We start from the raw sequence: 20,976 nt of genomic DNA on the forward strand, positions 1-20,976 counted from the left end.
TATGAGTAAAATAGAAGCCCTCCCACTAGGATATTTTTGTAGACCCCATAGATAAAGCAAATCAAAGACCTTAGTACCAGATTCCTGTAATTAAAGTGTCAATCAATCACGGGAAAGACAACAGGGCTGGTATCGGGTCCAGAACTGTAAGCCCCATGTTTTTTATTGCAGCAATAAAACAGATATGCACCTTTAACCCAACTAGATGACCAAGACTGACAGGAGGAGGTTATGGAGCATGTTAGTAGGGACCAGAGCCACAGGATTCCTATGACCATTCAAGGGGCAGGCTGGGGGTCTCGAATACTATAGGCAACACGAATGAGCATTTAGTAATTAAGTCCTGGAACGTTGTGGGTGTGAAATCTAAATTGAATAATCTGGTTTGGCAAAATATTATAAAGTCTTCCGACCTAATATGTCTACAGGAAACTTGGCTCAGGGGAGATTTTCATATAAATGGATTTGTCTCCATCCTAACACCAGCCACTCCCTTAGTTAATGGACAAGCCAAAGGGGGCTTGGCAATACTCATTTCAAATTTATCACCTATTGTTGCCAAGAAAACTTCAAATGAATCCCCCTATTTCTAGCTGGCTTACTTGATTATAAACCAAAAGGTAAGTTTAATTACCTTTTACAACGTTGTTTTAAACAATACGCGTAGTATGATTGTTATAGATTTGGGAAAGGAACTGGAGACATTCGCAAATAACATGGTTTCCAATTACTATACCTTTGGGTTGGAGATTTCAACATGAGTAAATTTCAGAACACTAATATCACAGTTTGTGGCTTTTTAGATTGTTACAGTACTGAACAACCCCATTTCCCCCACGACTCCTATGGGGACTTGTTAAACGATCTCCTATATAAACTAAATCTGGAATTGATAGAGCAAGAAATAAGAGAAAATGGCTCTGTGGTGATAATATTTATGGAACTGGGCATACTTCCTCCATTGACCACATAATGATTTCAGTAAAAGACCTAAATCTGATAACACTCAAAATTGAATGTACAGTTCTTAGTGATCAAGCTTTGTTAAATCTCACCCTAAATATCGCCCATAATAAACCAGAGGTATTGGAAATAGCCCTTATTAAACCCGTGAGAAGAAATAGATTTGCCTTAAAATTGGCTGGTGGAGGCGGCGTGGCCAAGATGGCGACTGGGTAGGTCGCACTTTCGTGGCTCTCCGCTCCGGCCCGGCATAGCCCTGTTAATCAGACGGCGAGGAGGACTCGTGGCGTCCGCCGAGCCTTTGCTGAGGGCTGTACCGGTGTTGGGGCTGATCTGAGTGGCTGTGCTCCCGGAGCAGAGGGCTGCAGAGAAGGTAACACAGGCCTGTCTGAGGAGCAGAGAGGGCCGGCCGGAAGAGGCCAGAAAGCACAGTGCTGCGTTGCTGCCAGCGGACATCGGCGACTCCATCGGCTATACGGCGAGACCGCAGGGGGTCCTGGATCAGGCGGCGGGGTCGGCTGCACGTCCGCACAGCAAGGCTGAGCAGCCCAGCTGAGTCAGAAAAGTCGGGCTGTGTGAATCTACGCAAGGACCCGGCTGCCGAAGCACAGGTTTGCCCTGCCCGTTGGTGATTCCATCATTGGTCTGGCCTGTAGGCGACACTGAGGGACGCAACTGGCGCTGGGACTCAGCTGAGGTGGCAAGGCACCTTCGACGCTCCAGATCCAGACTCCAGGAGCTTAAAGATAGGCCACCGGGGAGGACACGCACTGCGCAGCAGATCGGCTGCACTCAAGGTGGGGTCTGCCAGACGGTCACTACAGTGCGGAGAGGCCTGAGCCCTGAGGGGCCGACCGCGGAGGCCTTGCAAGGCCTGCCTCACCTATTACAGCCCCGCTGGCCAGTGTGGGAGCAGGCTCTGGTGACTTCGGGGCCTGAGCTTAGGACTGCAGTGAAGCAAAGTGGCTGGACACAGAGGCAAGAAAAGACGGCAGCAGAGCACCTTGCCAACTGACACTCTGATGAGTGCAAAGCACCCCTCCCACCGCTTCATCCTGAGTGCAGGATGCTAGGGAGTGACAGTGGGTACAACAGGAATTACCCCCATTTCCCGGCCATCCCCTGTCTGGGCTCCGGATACGGAACGGAGGAGCTACCGGGCTGGGGCCCTGGGGTCGGGATTGATTGCTAGCCGGCCCGGGTGGAGGGGCTATCCCCTGCTTCGGGAGGCAGGGGCAGACACGGCCTGTCAAAGCCTGATCGGGTGTGTGGACCATGCGCGGAGTTGCTCCAGGACACAAGAGCCGCTCCAGGGCCGCAAGATGGTGGCGGTCTGGACCGAGGCCTGAGAGGTGCGCTGACTGGCTACGAGGATCACACGGAGTGCGGCGAAGTTCAGGTGGGAAGCGCCACCCTGGCTGCAGGGGGTGTAAGGACTAGGCTGAGAGGCCCCCTGGGAGGTGCCCCCCCACTTGCAGGATCTCCAATCTAGGGTCGAGCCTACCCCAGTCTGACTGCGGAGTCATGGCGGCCCCCGAGGGCAGAAAGGACAGAACAGTGAAACACATGCTGATCAAATCGACATCGTCACAGGCGGACAGCCTACTTACAGCGAAGGGCACGAAGGAGGCTGAAGGCATGGAGGGACCAGAAGCCCCAGTAAGCCGATCTTTCCTTAAATCTCTGTTCTCCTTCCTATGGGAAGACCTGTCCGCCATGAAGCGCGATCTCTCGGTGGACGTGCGGGAAGTTTGATGCGATGTAGACTCCCTAGGGGAGAGGGTCAACACACTAGAGGAGCATGAAACCAGGCGTGAAGAACAGAATCTCGACCTCCAAGCCCACACCGAGGACCTGGAGAACAGGTCCCGGAGAAACAACATCTGCATCCGATGTATGGCTCAGGGAGAGAGGGACAGACATTGCAGCTCTGGTGGTGGACCTTTTTCGCTCGATCCTGGGGGAGCCCCCAGAATTCCCAATCAAGCTCGACCGCACCCATAGGGCCCAGAAGACCTGGCCCAGGCCCTCCAGCGGACGTTTGGACCTGTGTACACGACTACCAACTCAATGAACGAATCCTTTGTGAAGCCAGAAACAACACGCATTTCCTCTACAAGGGTCAGAAACCTACACTATATCAGGACCTGGCAGCCTCCACTTTAATCAAACGCAAGTTGTTTTGCCCGATCACGACCTTCCTCAGAGAATCTGGCATTAAATATTCTTAGGAGCACCCCTTTCGATTGATCTTCCACTTTAAGGGAGAGCTTAGGGAGATCTGCTCTCTCTCTCCCCCGCCTATAAGCTTTTGAACCTTGAGGAACCCACAGAGGAAGAGCCTAATCGGAACAACCGAAGCCCCAGACAATGTAGTGGTCATGGCTGGACCACCATCAAACCACCCAGCCCGTCGGCGCGCCCTGACTCGAACACTATCGCCAAAGAGAGACAGGCGGTTCTGGCATCGCTGGCTGGAGCACCCTCCGAGTGAACACTGAGGATTCAAACAAGAGCTAACAGTCCGTTATTTGCTCCCCTGCCCATTGTCTGAAATGCTTCAAACACACGCCGGGCTGTGCCGGGGGAAGCGGAGAGAAACCGGCCACTGGTACCCTATACTCTCATTCTAGGGAGTCGTACGCTCCGGACATTGTTGATTGATGACTCACCATGATATTTTTGTAGTTATGTTGGGGTTTTGTTATTTTCTTTCAAATGGCTACCTCCCACCCCCGCGCCTCCTCTATTCTGCTCACACATAGGCAAACTCTGTTAGGCCTGCTTCTGCACATAGGGCTCCATCCACCCTTAGGTACTACAGTCACATATACTCGCTCAGCTCCCACAGTTCATCAGACACCAGGCAATATACCGATGAGTGTTAGAATCCTGGCCCTGAATGTCAAGGGGCTTAATAACCCTACTAAGTGGAGGGCTATCTTGTCTTACTTGGAGAGTTCAGAAGCGCATATATGTTTACTGCAAGAGACCCACCTCCTGCGCTGCGACACTCACAAACTACGTTCAAAGGTCTTCCCACAGCTATATTTCTCCTCTCTTCCCACCAAGAAGGCTTGGGTAGCCATCCTCATATCCCGCAAATTTACAGGGGTGGTGGGAGCAAAGGTGTCTGAGATTAGGGGGAAACTCCTGGCCCTCTCTGTGACTATCGGGCCGCACACACTCACGCTGGCTACGATTTATGCTCCTAACGAGGGTCAGGAGGTATTCCTTCGCAGGGCGGCCGCAGATTTAACATCCTCCCTAGACCGACAAGTCCTCATGGGAGGAGACCTGAACTTAGTGTTCGACAGTCATTTAGACCGCTCAGCTCAGAGACGGGGTCAGTCTGGGGCCTTGTCTGCGGATGGACGACGGTGGCTACATGACCTGGCACCGCCGATTATACCTTCTACCTTCACGCTCACAAGAATCTATGCCAGGTTGGATTACTTTCTTGGGTCTCAGTCCCTTCTCTCTTCGGCACAAGACTTATCCATAGAACCAAAACCGTTGTCTGACCATGCAGCAATAACGATATCATTGTCATTTCACCCCCACACCTCGGTCATCATACTCTTGGAGGCTTAGGGACACACTCTCACACCCCGCCCTGAGGTTATCACACGCTTAACCAAGACGCTCGAGAACTTTTTATCTATCAATGACACCATGAGTGTGGTGACAGTTAGATGCTACGCAAACCCAACTAGCTAGCTTGGACTTGGATAGAGTACGCTGCCCTGCGCCTGAAACACCTGTCCTATACGGGAGGGGATAGATGCGGCCTCCTGCTGGCCCACAAGCTGCATGCCCAGCGCCAGGCAGAGACAGTTCAAATGATCTATGACACCCAGGGTGCCGAAAGCACGCAAGAAGCGGATATCTATGCAGAGCTATACTCAGCGCTGCAAAACCCAGAGCAGAATTCCCACGCATACCTCCAGGGGATAAAACACATGCTTAACGACATGCCAGGCTTCCTCTCTTTACAGTCCTATCCGGGTCGAAGAGGCCATATCGGCCATAGCACGGCTCAAGCTCCTTAAATCTCCAGGCCCGGACGGGTTCACCGCTATTTTTTATAAAACATTCTGCTCCACCTCGGCTCCGGTACTGACCCGACTCTTTAATGCTATCGGAGATACCTCCGAGATGCCGCCCACAATGCTCCTAGCGTCGATCGTTGTCATCCCCAAGCCCGGAAAGGACAGCCGCTATTGTGCCTCCAACAGGCCTATATCCCTGCTGAACATTGATCTTAAGATATTCACCAGGATCTTGGCGGCCAGCTTAGGGCCGCTAATGCCGGGATTAATCGACCTGGATCAGGCCGGTTTTGTGGCGTCTAGGCAATGTAGCGACAACACTCGGAGGCTACTCCACCTCCTGGACAAGGCACATCGCCAGTCAGCGGACCGGGCGGTGCTATCTTTTGATGCCGAAAAGGCGTTCAACGGGGTGCACTGGCCGCTCCTGGTCCTTCTTGGAGGCCATGCTAGAGCGCTAGGGGCGGGGGGGGGATTCCAGAGATTGGTACTCAGCAGCTGAAGCCGTCCCTCGGCCACAGTCCGGGTAAATGGCTACATGTCTGAGTCTTTCCCAATAACCAGAGGCACGAGACAGGGCTGTCTGCTCTCCCCATTGCTGTTAACCCTGTATATGGAGCCATTGGCTCAAGAGGTACAAGATAGTCAGCAGGTTAAGGGGGTTCACTTTGGGGGAGAGCGCCCCACCATCAGCCTGTACGCGGACGATGTAATCGCCAGGCAGGAAAGCCCCACGACATCGGTACCGGCTTTTCTTGCTGAGATAGTCATTTGCAGCCATATCAGGCTTTCGAGTTAATGTGACCAAATCGCAAGCCCTGGGATTCTCCCTGAGCTCACAAATTGTTGCCATTCTTAGCCAGACCTGCCGCATCAGATGGGATCAGAGGGCCATACCCAACCTCGGCATCAGACTGACAGCATCCACCTCAGATACTGTCTCGTTGAACTACACTCACTTGCTGGCTCAAGTTCGTTGCAATTTGCATCGTTGGCGGCTGTTTAGCCTTTCCTGGTTGGGACGGGTGGCAGACCTCAAGATGTGCATCCTACGTAAAATTTTATATCTATTTCAAACCCTGCCAGTGGAACCCCCCTCCTTCCTTCCCGGGTATGTTGAAGCAGCTTCGAAATGAGTTCATCTCCTTTGTCTGGGCAGATAAAAAACTTATAATGAGTAGGGATTTGAGCTGTTCAGCGTCCTGGAGAGGGAGGCCTGGGTATCCCCTGATCTTGTTCGCTGTTACAGGGCTACCCATCTGCGTCTGCTGTTAGAGTGGGCCCAGGCGGAATCTGAGAAACATTGGTCATTCATGGAGCGGGCATTAGCGGGCCAATCCCTGTGGAAGATCCCCTTTCTTTGCAGAGATTCCCAACCTCCGGGACTCTATGGATTGGCAATCATACGGGCCACCCTAAAGATGTGGGACACAACTGCTACCCACAGCAGACTCGCCACCTTCCTGTCACTACTCACCCCTATCACTAGCAACCCTGAGTTTACTACGGGCCTAAACGAGGTGGCCTTCAGACACTGACACAGAGAGGGACATAGATAGATAGGCCACTTCTTCGACGCCGAGGGCCCTCTCTCTTTTGAAGATTTCCGATCTGATTTGCAATGCCCTAAACCGAACGTTACCACTATCAGCAAATACACCACTCGATAATGCAGCCCCAGATACGCAAGGGAGCGGAGAGAGGGCTCCCCCTCTATGAGAGGTGGCTACTATAACAGTCAAACAAATGGCTTATCACGGAGCTCTACCACATGCTACACCCCCTGGAACAGCCGACTAAATCTGCTGGTCAGAGGAGGTGGGGGACGGAATTGGGACGGACACTATCCCCGAAAGAATGTGGAGAACTTTTTTACAGGGCCAGACATGCAGCTCGCAATTTCTCTAGAATAGTCCACAACTAAGATTGCAACATACTGGTACCTCACCAACCCCCCGCCCACCCCCCCCCCCCAGACTTCATAGGAGCAACCCGAGCCGCTTCCCTGGATGTTGGAGGGGTTACGGAGCTGCACCTGTTGTGGGACTGCCCCACTCTCACACAGTACTGGTAACAGATCCTAGATGAGATTGAGAAACATTTCAACACTACAATATTGCGCTTACTTTTCCCCTCAAATCTCGTAAGGGTAGGCAGATGGGAATAGCTCTTGGGGGCGGCACTACAGAACATATCCCAATGGGGTACGAATAGGACTCCCACATTATAAGGGTGACTGCACAGGTTATGGTACGTGAATGGTATGGAGCGCATTTCTTTCTCGCTCCAGGGCGATGAGGCCTCCTTTGCCAACTTGTGGTATCCCTTTATAGCCCTGCTATGCTCGGAATTCAGCGAGCTAACCTGTCCCAAATACCTGCGACTACTTCATCTCCCTGCGCTGCAACAAGCCAAGCCCCAACTTTCTACACATTGATGCATCCTAAGTCATACGAGTTTCTTCTCTTTTGAGTCTGACCCGGGGGGGGGGGGGGGGTATTTTGGGAGGGGGGATTGGGGGGTTATTTTGGGAGGGGGGGGCGGAGGTTGGGTGGTTGTTTACTTGTTTTCGTTATGGTGTGTTACACAGCACTGCAAATATCTCTGGCCCACAACTTGGCTTACATGTTGCCTTGCACACTGTTTTGTCTTAAAAACAATTAAAAATATTTTAACCTAAAATTGGCTCGTGTAACTGAGCCAAACACTTGAAAACATTATTATGGAGCAATGGGAAGCTTCTGGCACTTGCACAGAATGGTGGGCAGATGAAAAGTTGGTGGAGGCTTTTCACAAAATAACTTTGCCAACAACCTAAATACCCTGGCTAAAGACCTTGGGAAGAGAAGAACAGACCTAGGGTGGTTCAGCTCCCAATTCACTGGAGAAAATGAGGCCCTAAGGAAGGCTTTGTAGGAAACCCTTGAAATAGGGAAAGAATCAAGGATCTAAGAATGGTGGTGCTAGCCAGAAGGAAAAAAGGGACTTCAGGAGCAGGCCTGGACAGATCTAGAACAGGCAGCAGAAAGTGTTGACAGTAACCTGTTCTGGAAAACCATAAATACCCCTTCCTTAAAGAGAATTCTTTGCCAACCATGGAGGTTTCTGTTCCACCAGGCAGGGCCGCGAGGAGCAGTGAGAGCAGCTCAGGAGTCCTTCCTGGCAGTGTATCCACAATCTAGAAGTGTATTGAAGTGGTATTGTCTGAGGTCCAGTATTTATACGCACATGTACCTTTGAAGTGGGTAGAAGTTGATAGAGGTTTTCCTTTAATGTCCCCAGGCATCCTGCTTCCCCTGTCCTGGCTCCAGACTAACTACAGGGTGTATGCAGCCCATTGTGTGGAGGCAGGACACAGCCTATTGAAGTGCAAGTGGGGCTGTTCCCAGCTCCCCCTGCCTTCCTGACAGTGATTGCCCATCCAGGCACACCTAAGCTTCCTATTGTGTGTGTCTGTCTAGTAGGAATACACACAGCTCAACTGTCAGCTACACCCAGTCATGTGACCCAGATACAGGCTATAGGCAATAAAAGGCTAAGGACATGTAAAACTTAAAGGTACATGCCCTACCTTTTAAATATACCTAACCCTGCCGTGTGGGCTGTGCAGGGCCTACCTTAGGGGTGACTTCCATGTGTAAAAAGGGAAGGTTTGAGTATGCAAAAGGTTTATTTTACCAGTTTGAAATGGCAGTTTTAAAACTGCACACACAGGCTGTAATGGCAGGCCTTAGACACGGTTAAATGGCTACTTAAGTGGGTGGCACGATAAGTGATGCAGGCCCACTAGTAGCATTTAATTTACAGGCCCTGGGCACATGCAGTGGCACTTTACTAGTGTCTTATAAGTAAGTTAAATATGCTAATTGGTGACATGTCAAACTGTTTTGGGTTGCAAATTCCAGTTGCACCTTGGCTGGGCTGGGCAAGGTGCATCACCAACGTACCGACGTGGGTTGTGAGTTCCGGTTTGTTAGAGGTGTGACAGGCTTTGTGTAGCGCTGCGCAGCTCCATGCTGTGCCATGCCATCGCAGGGCTGCAGGAGTGGTTGTGTACCTGCTCATGTGCTGCTATCATTGATAAACGGTAATTCCCCCGGAAGTCTTGTCCGACATTGCCGCCACAATGGGAGGGGGGGGGGCAAAGTCTGCACCCCTGCAGGTAGCAGGTCACCAACCCATCGTAACCAAAGTATGGTGGCTGTAAACTCAGCAGGCCCACTCTCCAAACCAATAATTGATAGACAGTCCTAAGCCTACTCCAGCACACATGGCCTATTCTCACAAAACACAATCTACTTTCTAGTTCCAGTGAATCAAGTTACAGTGCTAACACGTGGCCAGCAGGCAAGGACACTAAGAAGGGTCCATCTTGTCCAACGCAGGCAGGTGTGCCCTTCTCCAGGAGGGCCAAGAAAAAACTAAGAAAACCGTACAAAAGGGCTACAATTTCCGAAAGAGTGGCGTCTTGGCTAATCACCCAGAACCTGCCTGCTCCTGTTGCAAATGGTCCCGCCCAGTTGTATATGAAATTTGCCCCAAGGCCGGGCACCAGGGATGCATCAGCCACCATGGCAAAAGGGTCCCAACCCTAAAACCTCCATACCCACAAAGCCCATAAAGGGAGGACAGGGTGCTGGTTTACTCCGGCCCCAGAGAACCCACAGCCCCATCCCTGATAAAAAAAGGAGAAGGTGGATGCTAACACCCAGGCTGAAGCTATTTGGGAGTCCAGCTCACATATCAGAGAGGAAACCACCTAAGGCCCTACAAACACACCTGCACCTAATCTCTGTCAGACAAACGCTCTGTCTACCTCTGGTTGCACCCAAAGTGCTTCTCATCCCACAGAATCAACCACCACAAAGGCAAGGTCGAGTGCCCTGGAGATAGTGCTAACTCCTAGATATTACATCAGTTGGCAACACGATTTCTTAAATAGGGTCAATATACTGCAGCTACTTAAGCACACCTTCCCTGGCTCACATGCGATAGGACGACCATGCCTAGTTTAGGTTCCCGGGTAACACCCACAGCAAATCAAGGCCTGTGCCAACAACTTCTCTTGGCTGCCATGCTCGAGATAGCACCTAAGTTGGCAGAATGGAGGAATTGACATCAATCAGAGAAATATCCATATGTGCTTAACATCCCTTCCCCGAGAAAGGGAGCTCTCTCCATTTTAAATGGATCAACCAGGGTGGTAGAAATCCTGCTGAGTAGAAACCTTTCAACGCCTTAAGAATAAACAAACACAAACAAAAAAAGGGCAGTGTTTTTCTGCATTCACACAGCCAATATTGAAACTGAACATTGGGGCCCAACGGCTCATTTCCACCCACAACGGTATCCCTAACATTGTCAACATTAGGGCAAAATGTAAACACATCGGGGATGCAGGCCGCAGTTCACATCCGTTATTTCCTTGAGCGTGGAAGACCTTCATAAACTCCTTGAGGCCCACTCAGCACCGGACTACCTTTACAAAGGAAAACATGTTATGCCTTGAGAAGACTTGGGCCACTGAAACAATGCAGTTCACAGGATATTACGAATTTCACTCCGCAGCAATAAAGTACAACATCTTCGTCCGGCCATCTGGCTCTCCATCTTCATTAAATATGTTCGAAAAATAGTGGCCACTGAAATATGCACCAGCTTGTCTGACCTTCAAGCATTGCTTATCAATGGGCTAAAGAACACACTCCAGCCCATCTAACTGCTGTTTATCAGCTCTTACATCAACCCTGCACTGTATCAGAAAAAAAGGGCTCCAAGTTCCCTCGCACTTATAATTGAATATCTACTAAACAAATGCGCTTCCCACTCTCCCAAAATTGTAGGAGACTTTAACAGAGCCCTGTGGATGTCCCCCAACCACAGAGGCTGTACCATTGTAGAGTCATAATTAGTTGCTGCACAGTCCTTAAAAGAGGCCCTCGACCCACCCCAACCTTCAGGAATATATCCACCATTGACTATATCTTTCTTAATAATGCACTGTCCTCCAACTTTTGCAACTTTGAAGTAGACAACAGGGACAAGAGTGATCACTGGTCCCTGCAGGCAGTCCAACAGTTAGACTCTAATGTTTTGCAGCAATCACTGTAGTTTGGGGAACCCACCTGGGTAGAATGCAATAAGGGAAGAATGCAATAAGGTCCTTTCGAGAACTAAATGGTCTGTAAATCTTGGCAGAAACCTATCCGTATGCATTGAAAACAAGCATTTGCAATGCAATAGGTCTCGCATTTACGAGAGTTTGGGCTATTGGCATTGTAAATGACAATGCCTTTTATTTATGTGTTGTTTTTTAAACAGATAAATAAAAGGCATTGTCATTTACAATGCCAATAGCTTAAACTCTCGCAAATGTGAGGCTGATTGTATTGCAAATGCCAGCGCCCATGCTATAAAAAAAATTAAAAAGCATTAGGAGAGAGCATGTCCTGCCTGCTGTGCTGGGAGCCTGTAATTAAAGCAAAGCCTACCAAGTAACAACACTCCTAACAGGGGGTGTCACCATGGGAAGTTACAAATTGAGATTAGGTGGTACTAAGGAGGGACTACTAAGCCTATTGAGCAAAGAACAGCCACAGTCTACAGTGGACAATGACACAAGCCAATTAAAAATGTGGGCGGAGAGGGGAAATACGCCACACCCACCCAGGAGGGGAACACGCCACACCCACCCAGGACGGAAAACACGCCACACCCACCCAAGAGGGGAAACACGCCACACCCACCCAAGGGGGCCTGGTCCAACATGGCTGCGGCTCGGTGGGGCTGTCAGAGAGAGTTGTGAGGTGACGAGCACTGCCAGAGCCCCACGCGCCCTGCACCTCTTTAAAAGCAGCTCCACATCCGGGCCGGGAGGAGACCTGGGAGGGCAAGAGCTGCCTGGGCATGCGCGGTACCTGGAACTTTTTTTCGCCCGCATTCTAAGTTTCGAGTCAGCCTGGCTGAAGTGTCCGTCTGTGGTGATTGTGCCTGTGTGTGAGTGAGGTGTGCTGTCTGTTTGTGCTGTGAGAGCAGGAAGTGGGTAGGTTTTGTATCAATGTCCACCGTCCCCCTCCAGGCGCCTGGCGGGCTTTGTAGTCGGAGGTCCGTCTCGCTGTCTTTTCCGCGTAGGTCTTTGTGAGGCCGCTGGAACAGATGAGGCGGGCCCAGGCATCTGCTGAGAAGGCTACTTGTCTTTCTCTCACAAAGGAACAGGTTACCGGCCTTTAGTGTTCGCTCGAGGAAGTAGGGAGCATAGCGCTGCACACCCGCCGACCGACTGTATAAGCAGAACAGCTCGACGATCACCGGTGCTCCATTTTATGAGGGAAATGCGAGAATTTTGTGGCACCACTGACTGTGGGGACGTGCAGCTCAAATGCCTGATTGTTATATGGAAGTAAATAACATATGTCCGATGAGGCCCATTAGGATTACTCCTCCCCCCCAGTCCCTGAATGCAGCCCAAATGTGTTAAACCCTGGCCGGGAAAGAACCCGAGCGCAGGCCTGGCGAGGACCTATGGTGTAGTGTTGTGTAGCATTGCATTCGTCGGGTTTCGATTGGGAGAACTTGCATAACAGCTTGGGAAACGTGACCCTCGGAGGCTCTAGAAGAGCGTTTTTCACCCCCAGTGGGGGAAGGGTGGTACGAACAACGCAACCCCCAGGCGTCTCCGTTGCACACTGGTGTTCTGATCTCCCTGGCTCGAATGGCTTACTCGTGTGCATGTCTTAGCCCACGAGCAGTTTTATGTTACTCACAAGGTTATGGTTTCCCAACTCCTTTCAAAACGTGTTCAAGATCCCCGTTATTGGTTTAGTTTGCCTGTAGCAAGTAACTCCTCAGTTTGTTACGACTGGCTTCCGTGGTTGCTGCCTTGTAAACTATGTACCAAGTGTTCAGCATTCTTGTTGTGGTAGTGGATCAGCACCATCTACTCTGCCAAATCACCCCTTTTGGGTTACACGCCAGCGAACCCAGTGTTTAACCTCGCCTCAGGTGACTGAGAACACGTACTTGGGCTTACCACCTGTTATCTGTCAGTCACTGTTATTTTAGGACGAATGCCTCGATGCTAGGAAGGGGTTGTAGATTATCAGATTCGCTTTAAAATTGCCACTCTTGCTGGAGCATTCGTAGTGATGGAGAAATTGGCTGGATGCCTAAGCATATCAAATAATGGTGAGTGGTTGCTGTGTGGTACTGCAGACCGTTCGTGGAAAACTGGTTTTTTTCACGACAGATAATCACCCAGAGAAGACACGTCGCATAAAGTGCATGCGGAAACCACTACTCTGGGGCAGGTGCATGTACATTTATTTTGTAGTGCTGCAACACCCATAAGGACGGGAAACACGCCACACCTACCCAAGGGGCTCTGGTCCGACATGGCTGCGGCTCGGTTGGGCTCTCAGAGAGAGCTGTGAGGTGACGAGCACTGCCGGAGCCCCACGCGCCCTGCTTTGTGTTATGGTCCTATGCTCTGTTTGTGTACGGTTAGGTTGCATAGAGGGATTTTGTACCCTTAATGTTACGTGAAACGCGCAATAATGATGCAGTGCACCAGCTGTTAGTGTGCAAAGATGGTATCGAAGGACACATACAGGAGCAGCGGTTTAAACGAGTGCTAGACTAACGAAGTGAAAAAAAAACAAAGAGCACACAAGAAAGCGACAAACACAAGCAGTTTGGAAGGGAAACAAAACGGGAAATGGAAACAGCTGTTTAAAAATTAAAATTTGACAAATGCAAAAAAAACAAGTTAGGACTATTGGCTTTGTCAATCGTTGTTAGTTGCATAAGATAAATTAGCAGTAACTGTGGCTTGTATATAATATTGAAAAAGCATCCACTTGAAGCCCTAGTGACACCACGACAATGTTACTGCTCCTGAGTTTCAAAAAGAGGCACAAGAATCCAGAGCAGACATGGCGAGTAAGTTGGCTGAAGAGGTGGGGGTGGCAAATGGTGTTCACGGGCGCTTTGATGTCCTCAGTGGCCGCGCGGCTCACTGAAAACATCAAAGCGCCCGCGAAATGTAAGTGATTGCAATCGCGATCACACTTCAAAGCGCGGCTGTGTGACAGGCGAAAGTGAAAGACGAGTGCTTTCAGGCTGCCAAATGGTGCGCGCGCCCGGCACACATGCACAGTAGTTGTCGGCCTGAAAGCACTCGTTTGCACTTCCAAAAGTGCTTACTATAAGTCTCGCCAGAACAGCGCTAAAGCGCTGTCTCAGGCGAGACCTAAAAAGGAGCTGGCACTCATCTTTCAGGACATCATTACCCCGGGGTACTGGAAGGATCTTATCGCTAAACTTCAGCAGGCACTGGGCGGATGATCTTGTATCCCTCTGAGAAGGGACCCCTTCGCTAGAACATCTCCTCCTCTCATTACATTCAAGGAGCTTCTTGCTAGCAAGCGCAGTCTCTGAAGGGCCCTGAAGGCCAGAGGTAGAGGTGGCAAAAATCATCAAGGCCATAAGATCTCAGCACTCAGAGCTGCCCACAAATAGATAGAATGGGAGCAAAGATCAAAGAAAATCGAAGTGGAATGGCTGAAAAATGTCACCCTCCTAAAAGAGAAGAGCTATTCCCACCTCTGGAAGTACATCAACAACCTTAGCAATCTGCCCAGACTAAGGAAAATAGTGTAGCAAAACAAGTGTGGGTCACTTATGTTAAGCAGTTATACTCAATACTCCAGCCTCACTTTGTCTGGACCAACAAAACCTTAATCTCAGAGGCTTCTGTAAAAGACACCATTAATAAAATTAGGAACAACTCTACATGTCTTCTGGGCTGGGCTCTTCACACCGCTGTTCAACTACACCTTCACCATTCCAACAATACCGTACACATGCAGAGGAGCCATTCTTTTCCCTATCTATAAAAAGGGAGACCGCTCAAACCCCGCCACCTACTGGCTCATCACTTTATTGCACCTTGAAGCAAAAGACAATGCCCAAAGTTTATTGGCAGAGCTGGAATCCTGGGCATCCGAAAAAAAACATCCTCCCTTTCTTCCAATCAGGATTCAGGCCTGCTAGGTCCACAATGGACAATATCTTAGCACTGGCACACTTGTCTCAGTGAGCCACCCGGTGCAAGCAACTGCCACTATTTTGTTGCTTCATAGAGTGCAGTGTGGCATTTGGCCAGGTAAGCTGAGGGAAAAATTGACCGCATGGGGGATTCCCCTCCAGCTTTTCATGGCCATAAAATCTCCATCAGGGGACTTGGGTCCGGATAAAAACAAGTCCAACCACAGCAACGGCCAAAGTGTCAAATAACAACGGTCTTAAACAAGGCTGCATGTTGGCGCCTCTTCTTTTCAATCTGCAGACTGCCGACCTGGGCAAAGCACTTGAAGGTTGGATAACCAGCCAGGGATTTTTTTAACTCACTTATCTTCTGACCCTTCCACTCTCACATCAAACACATTTTTTCACTTCACTTGAGAGTGCTCCCACGTATCCGTAGGTCGTAGCACGCCCCGTCCCGCAGCAAGGCGGGAAGAACCCGATGATGAAGCATGCCACCAAGGGACCTTTTGTTGGGTGAGGGTTATTTTAGAACACATCGTTTCTCCCATGCTAGAAACTGAATGGTTCTCTTGGGTTTAGTCACTGTTTGTAAGGATAGCACGGTTCTTTGAAATTGAGAGTGGACTCCCTTTGTGTTTTTCATTACTTGTAGAAGAGGCAAAGTCCACGACTTATTATACCTCTTCACTCCCTTCTTTGTTTTTTGGGACAAGGATACACCGTGTCGAATATGCAACTATCGCTGAAAAACTTGGTTCCACCTGCTGTGTTACTGTCCCAAACTTACCACCGATCGACGTAGTTTGTTGGCTCCTTTATGTCAAGCCAGTGGCGTTAGGCAATGCAGAGAAGCATCAGACCTAAATTTTTCCACCTGCCCCCCACAAACTCTTACCAGGATGGGAAAATTCACTGATTCTATTCAATCCGTTCTTCTCAGTGTACTAACAGGGTGAGAACTGGTCAGACTCCGCAGAAAAGCACTGGATTAACACCTCTCTGCTCACTTCAGACTCTTGCCAGTCTGGAGAAATTCTGAGATGTTATTTGGCTTGCAGGTTTTGTGTCTATGATGAGATAAATCCCATGTCCCCGCCATCGCAAGCGATCTAAATTGGCTTATTAACCAGCAAGCAGACATCTTCCTAGGTATTAGTCATTCAAATGTTGTAACAGAAGCATTTTGCATTTTTTGCACACAGATAGTTCCCTGAAGGTTGCCTAGAGTACCTAGAGCACATGAACAGTAGAGTTAGAGCTTACAATGTTTTTTATTTTTAAAAACAAACTTTTAATGTTGTTTTTTTATGATGCTATTTTACAGAATTTACTATTTATACAAATTTAAATTTTTATTTCAAAGGTACATAGGAAATTGCTGTGCAGTGATGTTTTACATATAATGATTTTAAGTGATCTAACAGGTTTAACATTTATGACTTAATTGGGGATACGCGATATGACCATGTTTTTAGTAGTGAGCACTACCCTTTAGCACTGGTTAGCAGTGGTAAAGTGTGCAGAGTTCTAAGGCCAGCAAATACGAGGTCGGCAAAAATGGAGGAGAAAGGTAAATGTTTGGGCCAAAGATCACCCCAAGGCTGACCGGTCTAACAGCTTTGGGAAATTGGGGTGTGCTGGGATAAGTTATGGTACTAGATAGGATTCGGAACATGCTGGAAGCTAGGGGCCTTTGTATTGTTGTCCTTGCAACTTCTCACCTGATCCCACTTACTTTCTTGTCCTTATGGCATTTTTTACCTAAGACTTCAAGCGCAACCTTGCGTGAGACCACCCCTGTGATCAGGTCCAGCCTGCAACTTGGAATGGAAATGCTGCTTTGAGCGCGATCTCTAGTGTTTGATGATATAGAGCTTCATTTTGCTCCCTGATTGCCTTCGGGTGAAGAAGGACACATTTCTCATACAAACATTTGCGTCATTACCAGAACCCAGGGGCCAGAGACTCAGTTATGAGGATCTGTGACTGACATCTGCTTCCTTCAATCGCGGCACAGCTTGAAACCTGTTTTTCCAGGGGAGAGCTCTTCCGTATCACACTGTCTCAACTTTTTCACAATGGTTTTAGGGAGGCCAACAAATTTAGGAGCAGAGAGCTGGATCCATGTTGAAGTTCCTGGAAGAAAAGAAAAAAAATGTCCATGCACAGGTGGTTCCTATATGCGGCGTTGATCCGTCACTTCAGAGGTAGTGCAAATTTACCACAGAGCCACATTGCACAGCCTAGCGCCACGCAAGAATCATTGTAGAGCGAATTCTATAGAGCTAGTCTGTCACTGGGAATTCTAAAGGTGGGAAATCAGTGTATAGACAGACTATTCGCTCCAAAGAGTGTTATTGGTAAGTTACTAGTTTTTGTGGTACATTATGTCCAGCAGTGAACACTACCCTGCCCTATATTTCCCCCAAATACACCTGATAAGCATTCATCAACATGTGGTACACATCGTACACTTAGTTTAAATGAATAAGCATAAGCCGATCCTTGTTGTTCTTCTGAATCCTATTTGACAAATTTAATTCAGAAAAGAATATGACCCTTCAGTTGGGTGACGCACAGTATTTGAAGAAAATCCCTTGATCTTTCTCCTACCAGGCCCAAAAAAAGTTAGATTCGACATAAAGCAATGTGAGATCAACAAAACCTTTTGTAAAACTGCTATACTATTCACCAGTAGGAAAATCCCCATCTCCTTTTCATTATAGAAATGGGATATTAAAAACACGTTTGTCTCTTCCTCCACTTCCTCCTAACCGTTTTAGTACACAATTTTCAATGGGTTCCTGCCTCCTCTATACTACATTGAACTCATTATTTTCATTCTATTGAAAGCCACACGCCTACCAAAAACGGTCAATGTTATTATTTTGTATTGCATATAAATAAAAACGTTGCTCAGTGGTCCAAGCAGTATCCATGTCTTAGAATAGGAATATCTAGAAATAGGCAGCTATTGGCTCCCATGAAATTAAAGAAAATGGTTACACCAGTTATATGGGTTTGCATACCGGCAACAGCAGATTTCCAAAACTTGCTTTCAAGTGCTTTCAAAATCCTATCTCATCATGATCAGCTACTAAATATGTGTTGGAATATCCAGTTAGCCAAACCTGCAGTTCTCCCACTCCATTTTGTTTTGGTGAACAGCCATTTTTCTGATGGCAGAGGAAGCAGTGGTTCCTCTGGTGGAATACTTTTAATGGTGCCATTCAGATATTTAGGCATGGGCTAAGGTACCCCAGCTGGTCCGCCAGGATATAGCACTAATGTACTATGGGGAAAAATTCCAGCGTATAAGAGCCATTTTTTTTTGTTTTTCAATAACAAACCTAGAACTTTGGAAGATTAGATTTGAAAAAAAACTGTGCTGAGTGGGCACAGTGAACATGATGCCATCAAACCTCCAGTGAAGCTGTGGTGGGACAGATCTCCACATCCCTGGCGAAGATCTCTAAATATGTTGGTCTGTACTCTCCCAGGACATGTCTTCTGGCTCAGTGTAATGAAGTACTGCATGGAAATTTTTGAATAAGTCCCTTTTGTCTTTTAACGTGGCTCTCCCTATTTGGAGAATTGAGTGGGACACATTGCCCATTTCCCATATTGCCTTTTTGAAGCGCATTCTCAAAATAGTTTGGTTTTAAATGTGTTACCGCCTGAGTTTTGTTTATTTTTGCAGTATTTTAAAATAGTACATTTGATTTCTTTAATACAAAGTTGTTGTTAAACTTAATCAGTGAGCGTTCAGATCTCTCACAAGTACTGCATTCATGTTTCCAGGTGTTGGATCTCCATTTTGCATACAAGCTGGTGCTCTTGCTAAAGGGAGCATGCATTGTATACAGGCTTACGCCTATGTGTATCCAAGGGAATATTTTTGGAACCAGGTCAACATTTACTCATTGGCCGTACATAAAAGTGTTTCTGATGATGTAATCGCAGACTGTTTGTTTAAAATCACCGAATTCGTGTTTATTTTGACAGTAAAAGCATGGAAATAATATAGTGTATTGCTTAAGTACCATGCCATTAAAAAAGAGAAATAAGACTAGATACAAAAAATTAACAATTAAGCTGTTCAGATTAAGAGAAACATTGTAAAGAATCTGATTCGTTCTGAAGCTTTCAAATTTGTTGAAACAGTCAAAGGGCTACATTTCCCGAAGCTAAGGCTTGGAACTAGGCATGGGTGAGCTTTCTTTCTACTTTCTACCTTTTTTCACCAGGGTCCCTTTTTAAGGATGGTGGGGGGACTCTTTTATTTCAAGTGAGGTGAATTTCCGAAGTGTAGTCATCATGATGATAATGAGCATTTGTGTGAGGTATTTTACCTCACTTCCCAAGACAGTGAACCGTGGCATTACTGCTGCTAAACTCAGTGATGCTCCTTGAGCTCTGGAGGGTAAAAGGGTAATTTGTTCCTGCTTGCATCTGAACCAGATTACTATTTGATTTCGACAGCAGGTGCAGTAGCCTACATAATGACTTATACTTAGAGCTGCTGCGGGATTCAGGAGCATGTAGGTTGTTTGTGTAAACCTTCTTGAGCCATCCAAGAATCACTTCTAAAAATAACTGCACTGACAGTCGAATCTTCACAGCATTTTTTTCATGAATGACTTACATTTTCTTTATCTTTTTTTAAGGAGGGTGGACGAGAGAAGAGCTTCAGGTATTGGCCCAGGCTCGGCTCCAGGCACAACACGGTCACTTATGGGCGATTCAAGATCACCACTCGCTTTCGTACCGACTCTGGGTGCTATGCCACCACTGGTCTGAAGATCAAACACCTCTTAACTGGTCAGGAGAGGACTGTATGGCATCTCCAGTATACGGACTGGCCAGAGCATGGCTGCCCAGATGATATCAAGGGCTTTCTTTGTAAGTCTGCACACTCGCTTTTTGTTTTGGGAATAGATGTATTATTCAAGTAATCTTCTCTAAGCAGAGCTTGGAAGCCGGGGCACCAAACATTCATTTTGGAGGCTTCGATGGATACACTGGAGGGGCTCAAGTGCAGCGAGAGAACATCCATATTCATATAATGTGAAGCTTTTCTAGGGGGGAGGTTAAAGGGGACTTCATAAAGATGAAGCCTTACACAATTAGGCATTGGCTCGGCCATTTGTTGCCTGGTCAAAGCCCTAGAGACAAATTTTAAAACCTACACTCACAATGGTCTTTTAGTTTGAAAAAGAATACAGTTCTTGCTGTTTACAAGACTAACTTTAAACCATGAATGTATTTCACTCATTGATTTTTGACTTTTGTCTTTGCAACCTATAATGATCATAAAACCGTTGTTTAAAATGAAAAATAGCAGTGTACACAAAATAACATTACTCTTGTCAAAAGCATCTGCAAATTACTAATTATCATTTAAATCAAGAAAGATGTGCTAGACACACAAGATGGCTGTACTATCAGGCCTTATTTACTCTTATTTAAGTGAGTGAGCTTACATTGTTGATTGGTTGCATTCCCCCAAAATATAAAACCCATTGCTGTGTTAGGGAACTTGGTATTCTATTTCAAACAGAGTGTTTATGCAGGGCCTTGTGAGATCCAGTTATATAAAATAACTTGTCTTTCTCATGGTCTTCCTTGGCCACTTAAAGCAGTGTTTTGCTTTTTGAAATCATTTTGTAGCTATATCACAAAGTCAGAGTGGTCTGCAATTTTAGAAATGACCTACTATTACCTTTTGGATTTGCAAAAATTGTTTGTGTGCATTTAAAACCCAGTTTATAGTGCTGAGCCTCTCTAGTAAGCTTTTTTTATTAAATCATACTCATCTGCTATTGTTTAAGATGTGTATAATTTCAGGACACACATACCAAAACCATGAAACTTTAATAGAGCTGTTGAGTTGACCAGTGTGTCAGAAAGTTTG

At 47.6% G+C, this 20,976-nt stretch overlaps 1 protein-coding gene across 2 annotated transcripts in view; it reads left to right on the forward strand.

Moving 5' to 3' along the window:
• The window catches only part of PTPN21 (protein tyrosine phosphatase non-receptor type 21), a 438,348-nt gene that overhangs the window by 401,336 nt on the left and 16,036 nt on the right, over positions 1-20,976 (forward strand). For both annotated transcript variants that reach the window (XM_085626579.1, XM_085626580.1), the window contains one exon: positions 19,730-19,964. In XM_085626579.1, coding sequence (XP_085482705.1) covers positions 19,730-19,964 — 235 coding nt within the window. The remainder of the gene's footprint in view (positions 1-19,729; positions 19,965-20,976) is intronic.

The sequence above is a fragment of the Triturus cristatus genome, chromosome 9 (genome assembly GCF_964204655.1).
Source record: "Triturus cristatus chromosome 9, aTriCri1.1, whole genome shotgun sequence".
In the NCBI taxonomy this organism is placed as follows: domain Eukaryota; kingdom Metazoa; phylum Chordata; class Amphibia; order Caudata; family Salamandridae; genus Triturus; species Triturus cristatus.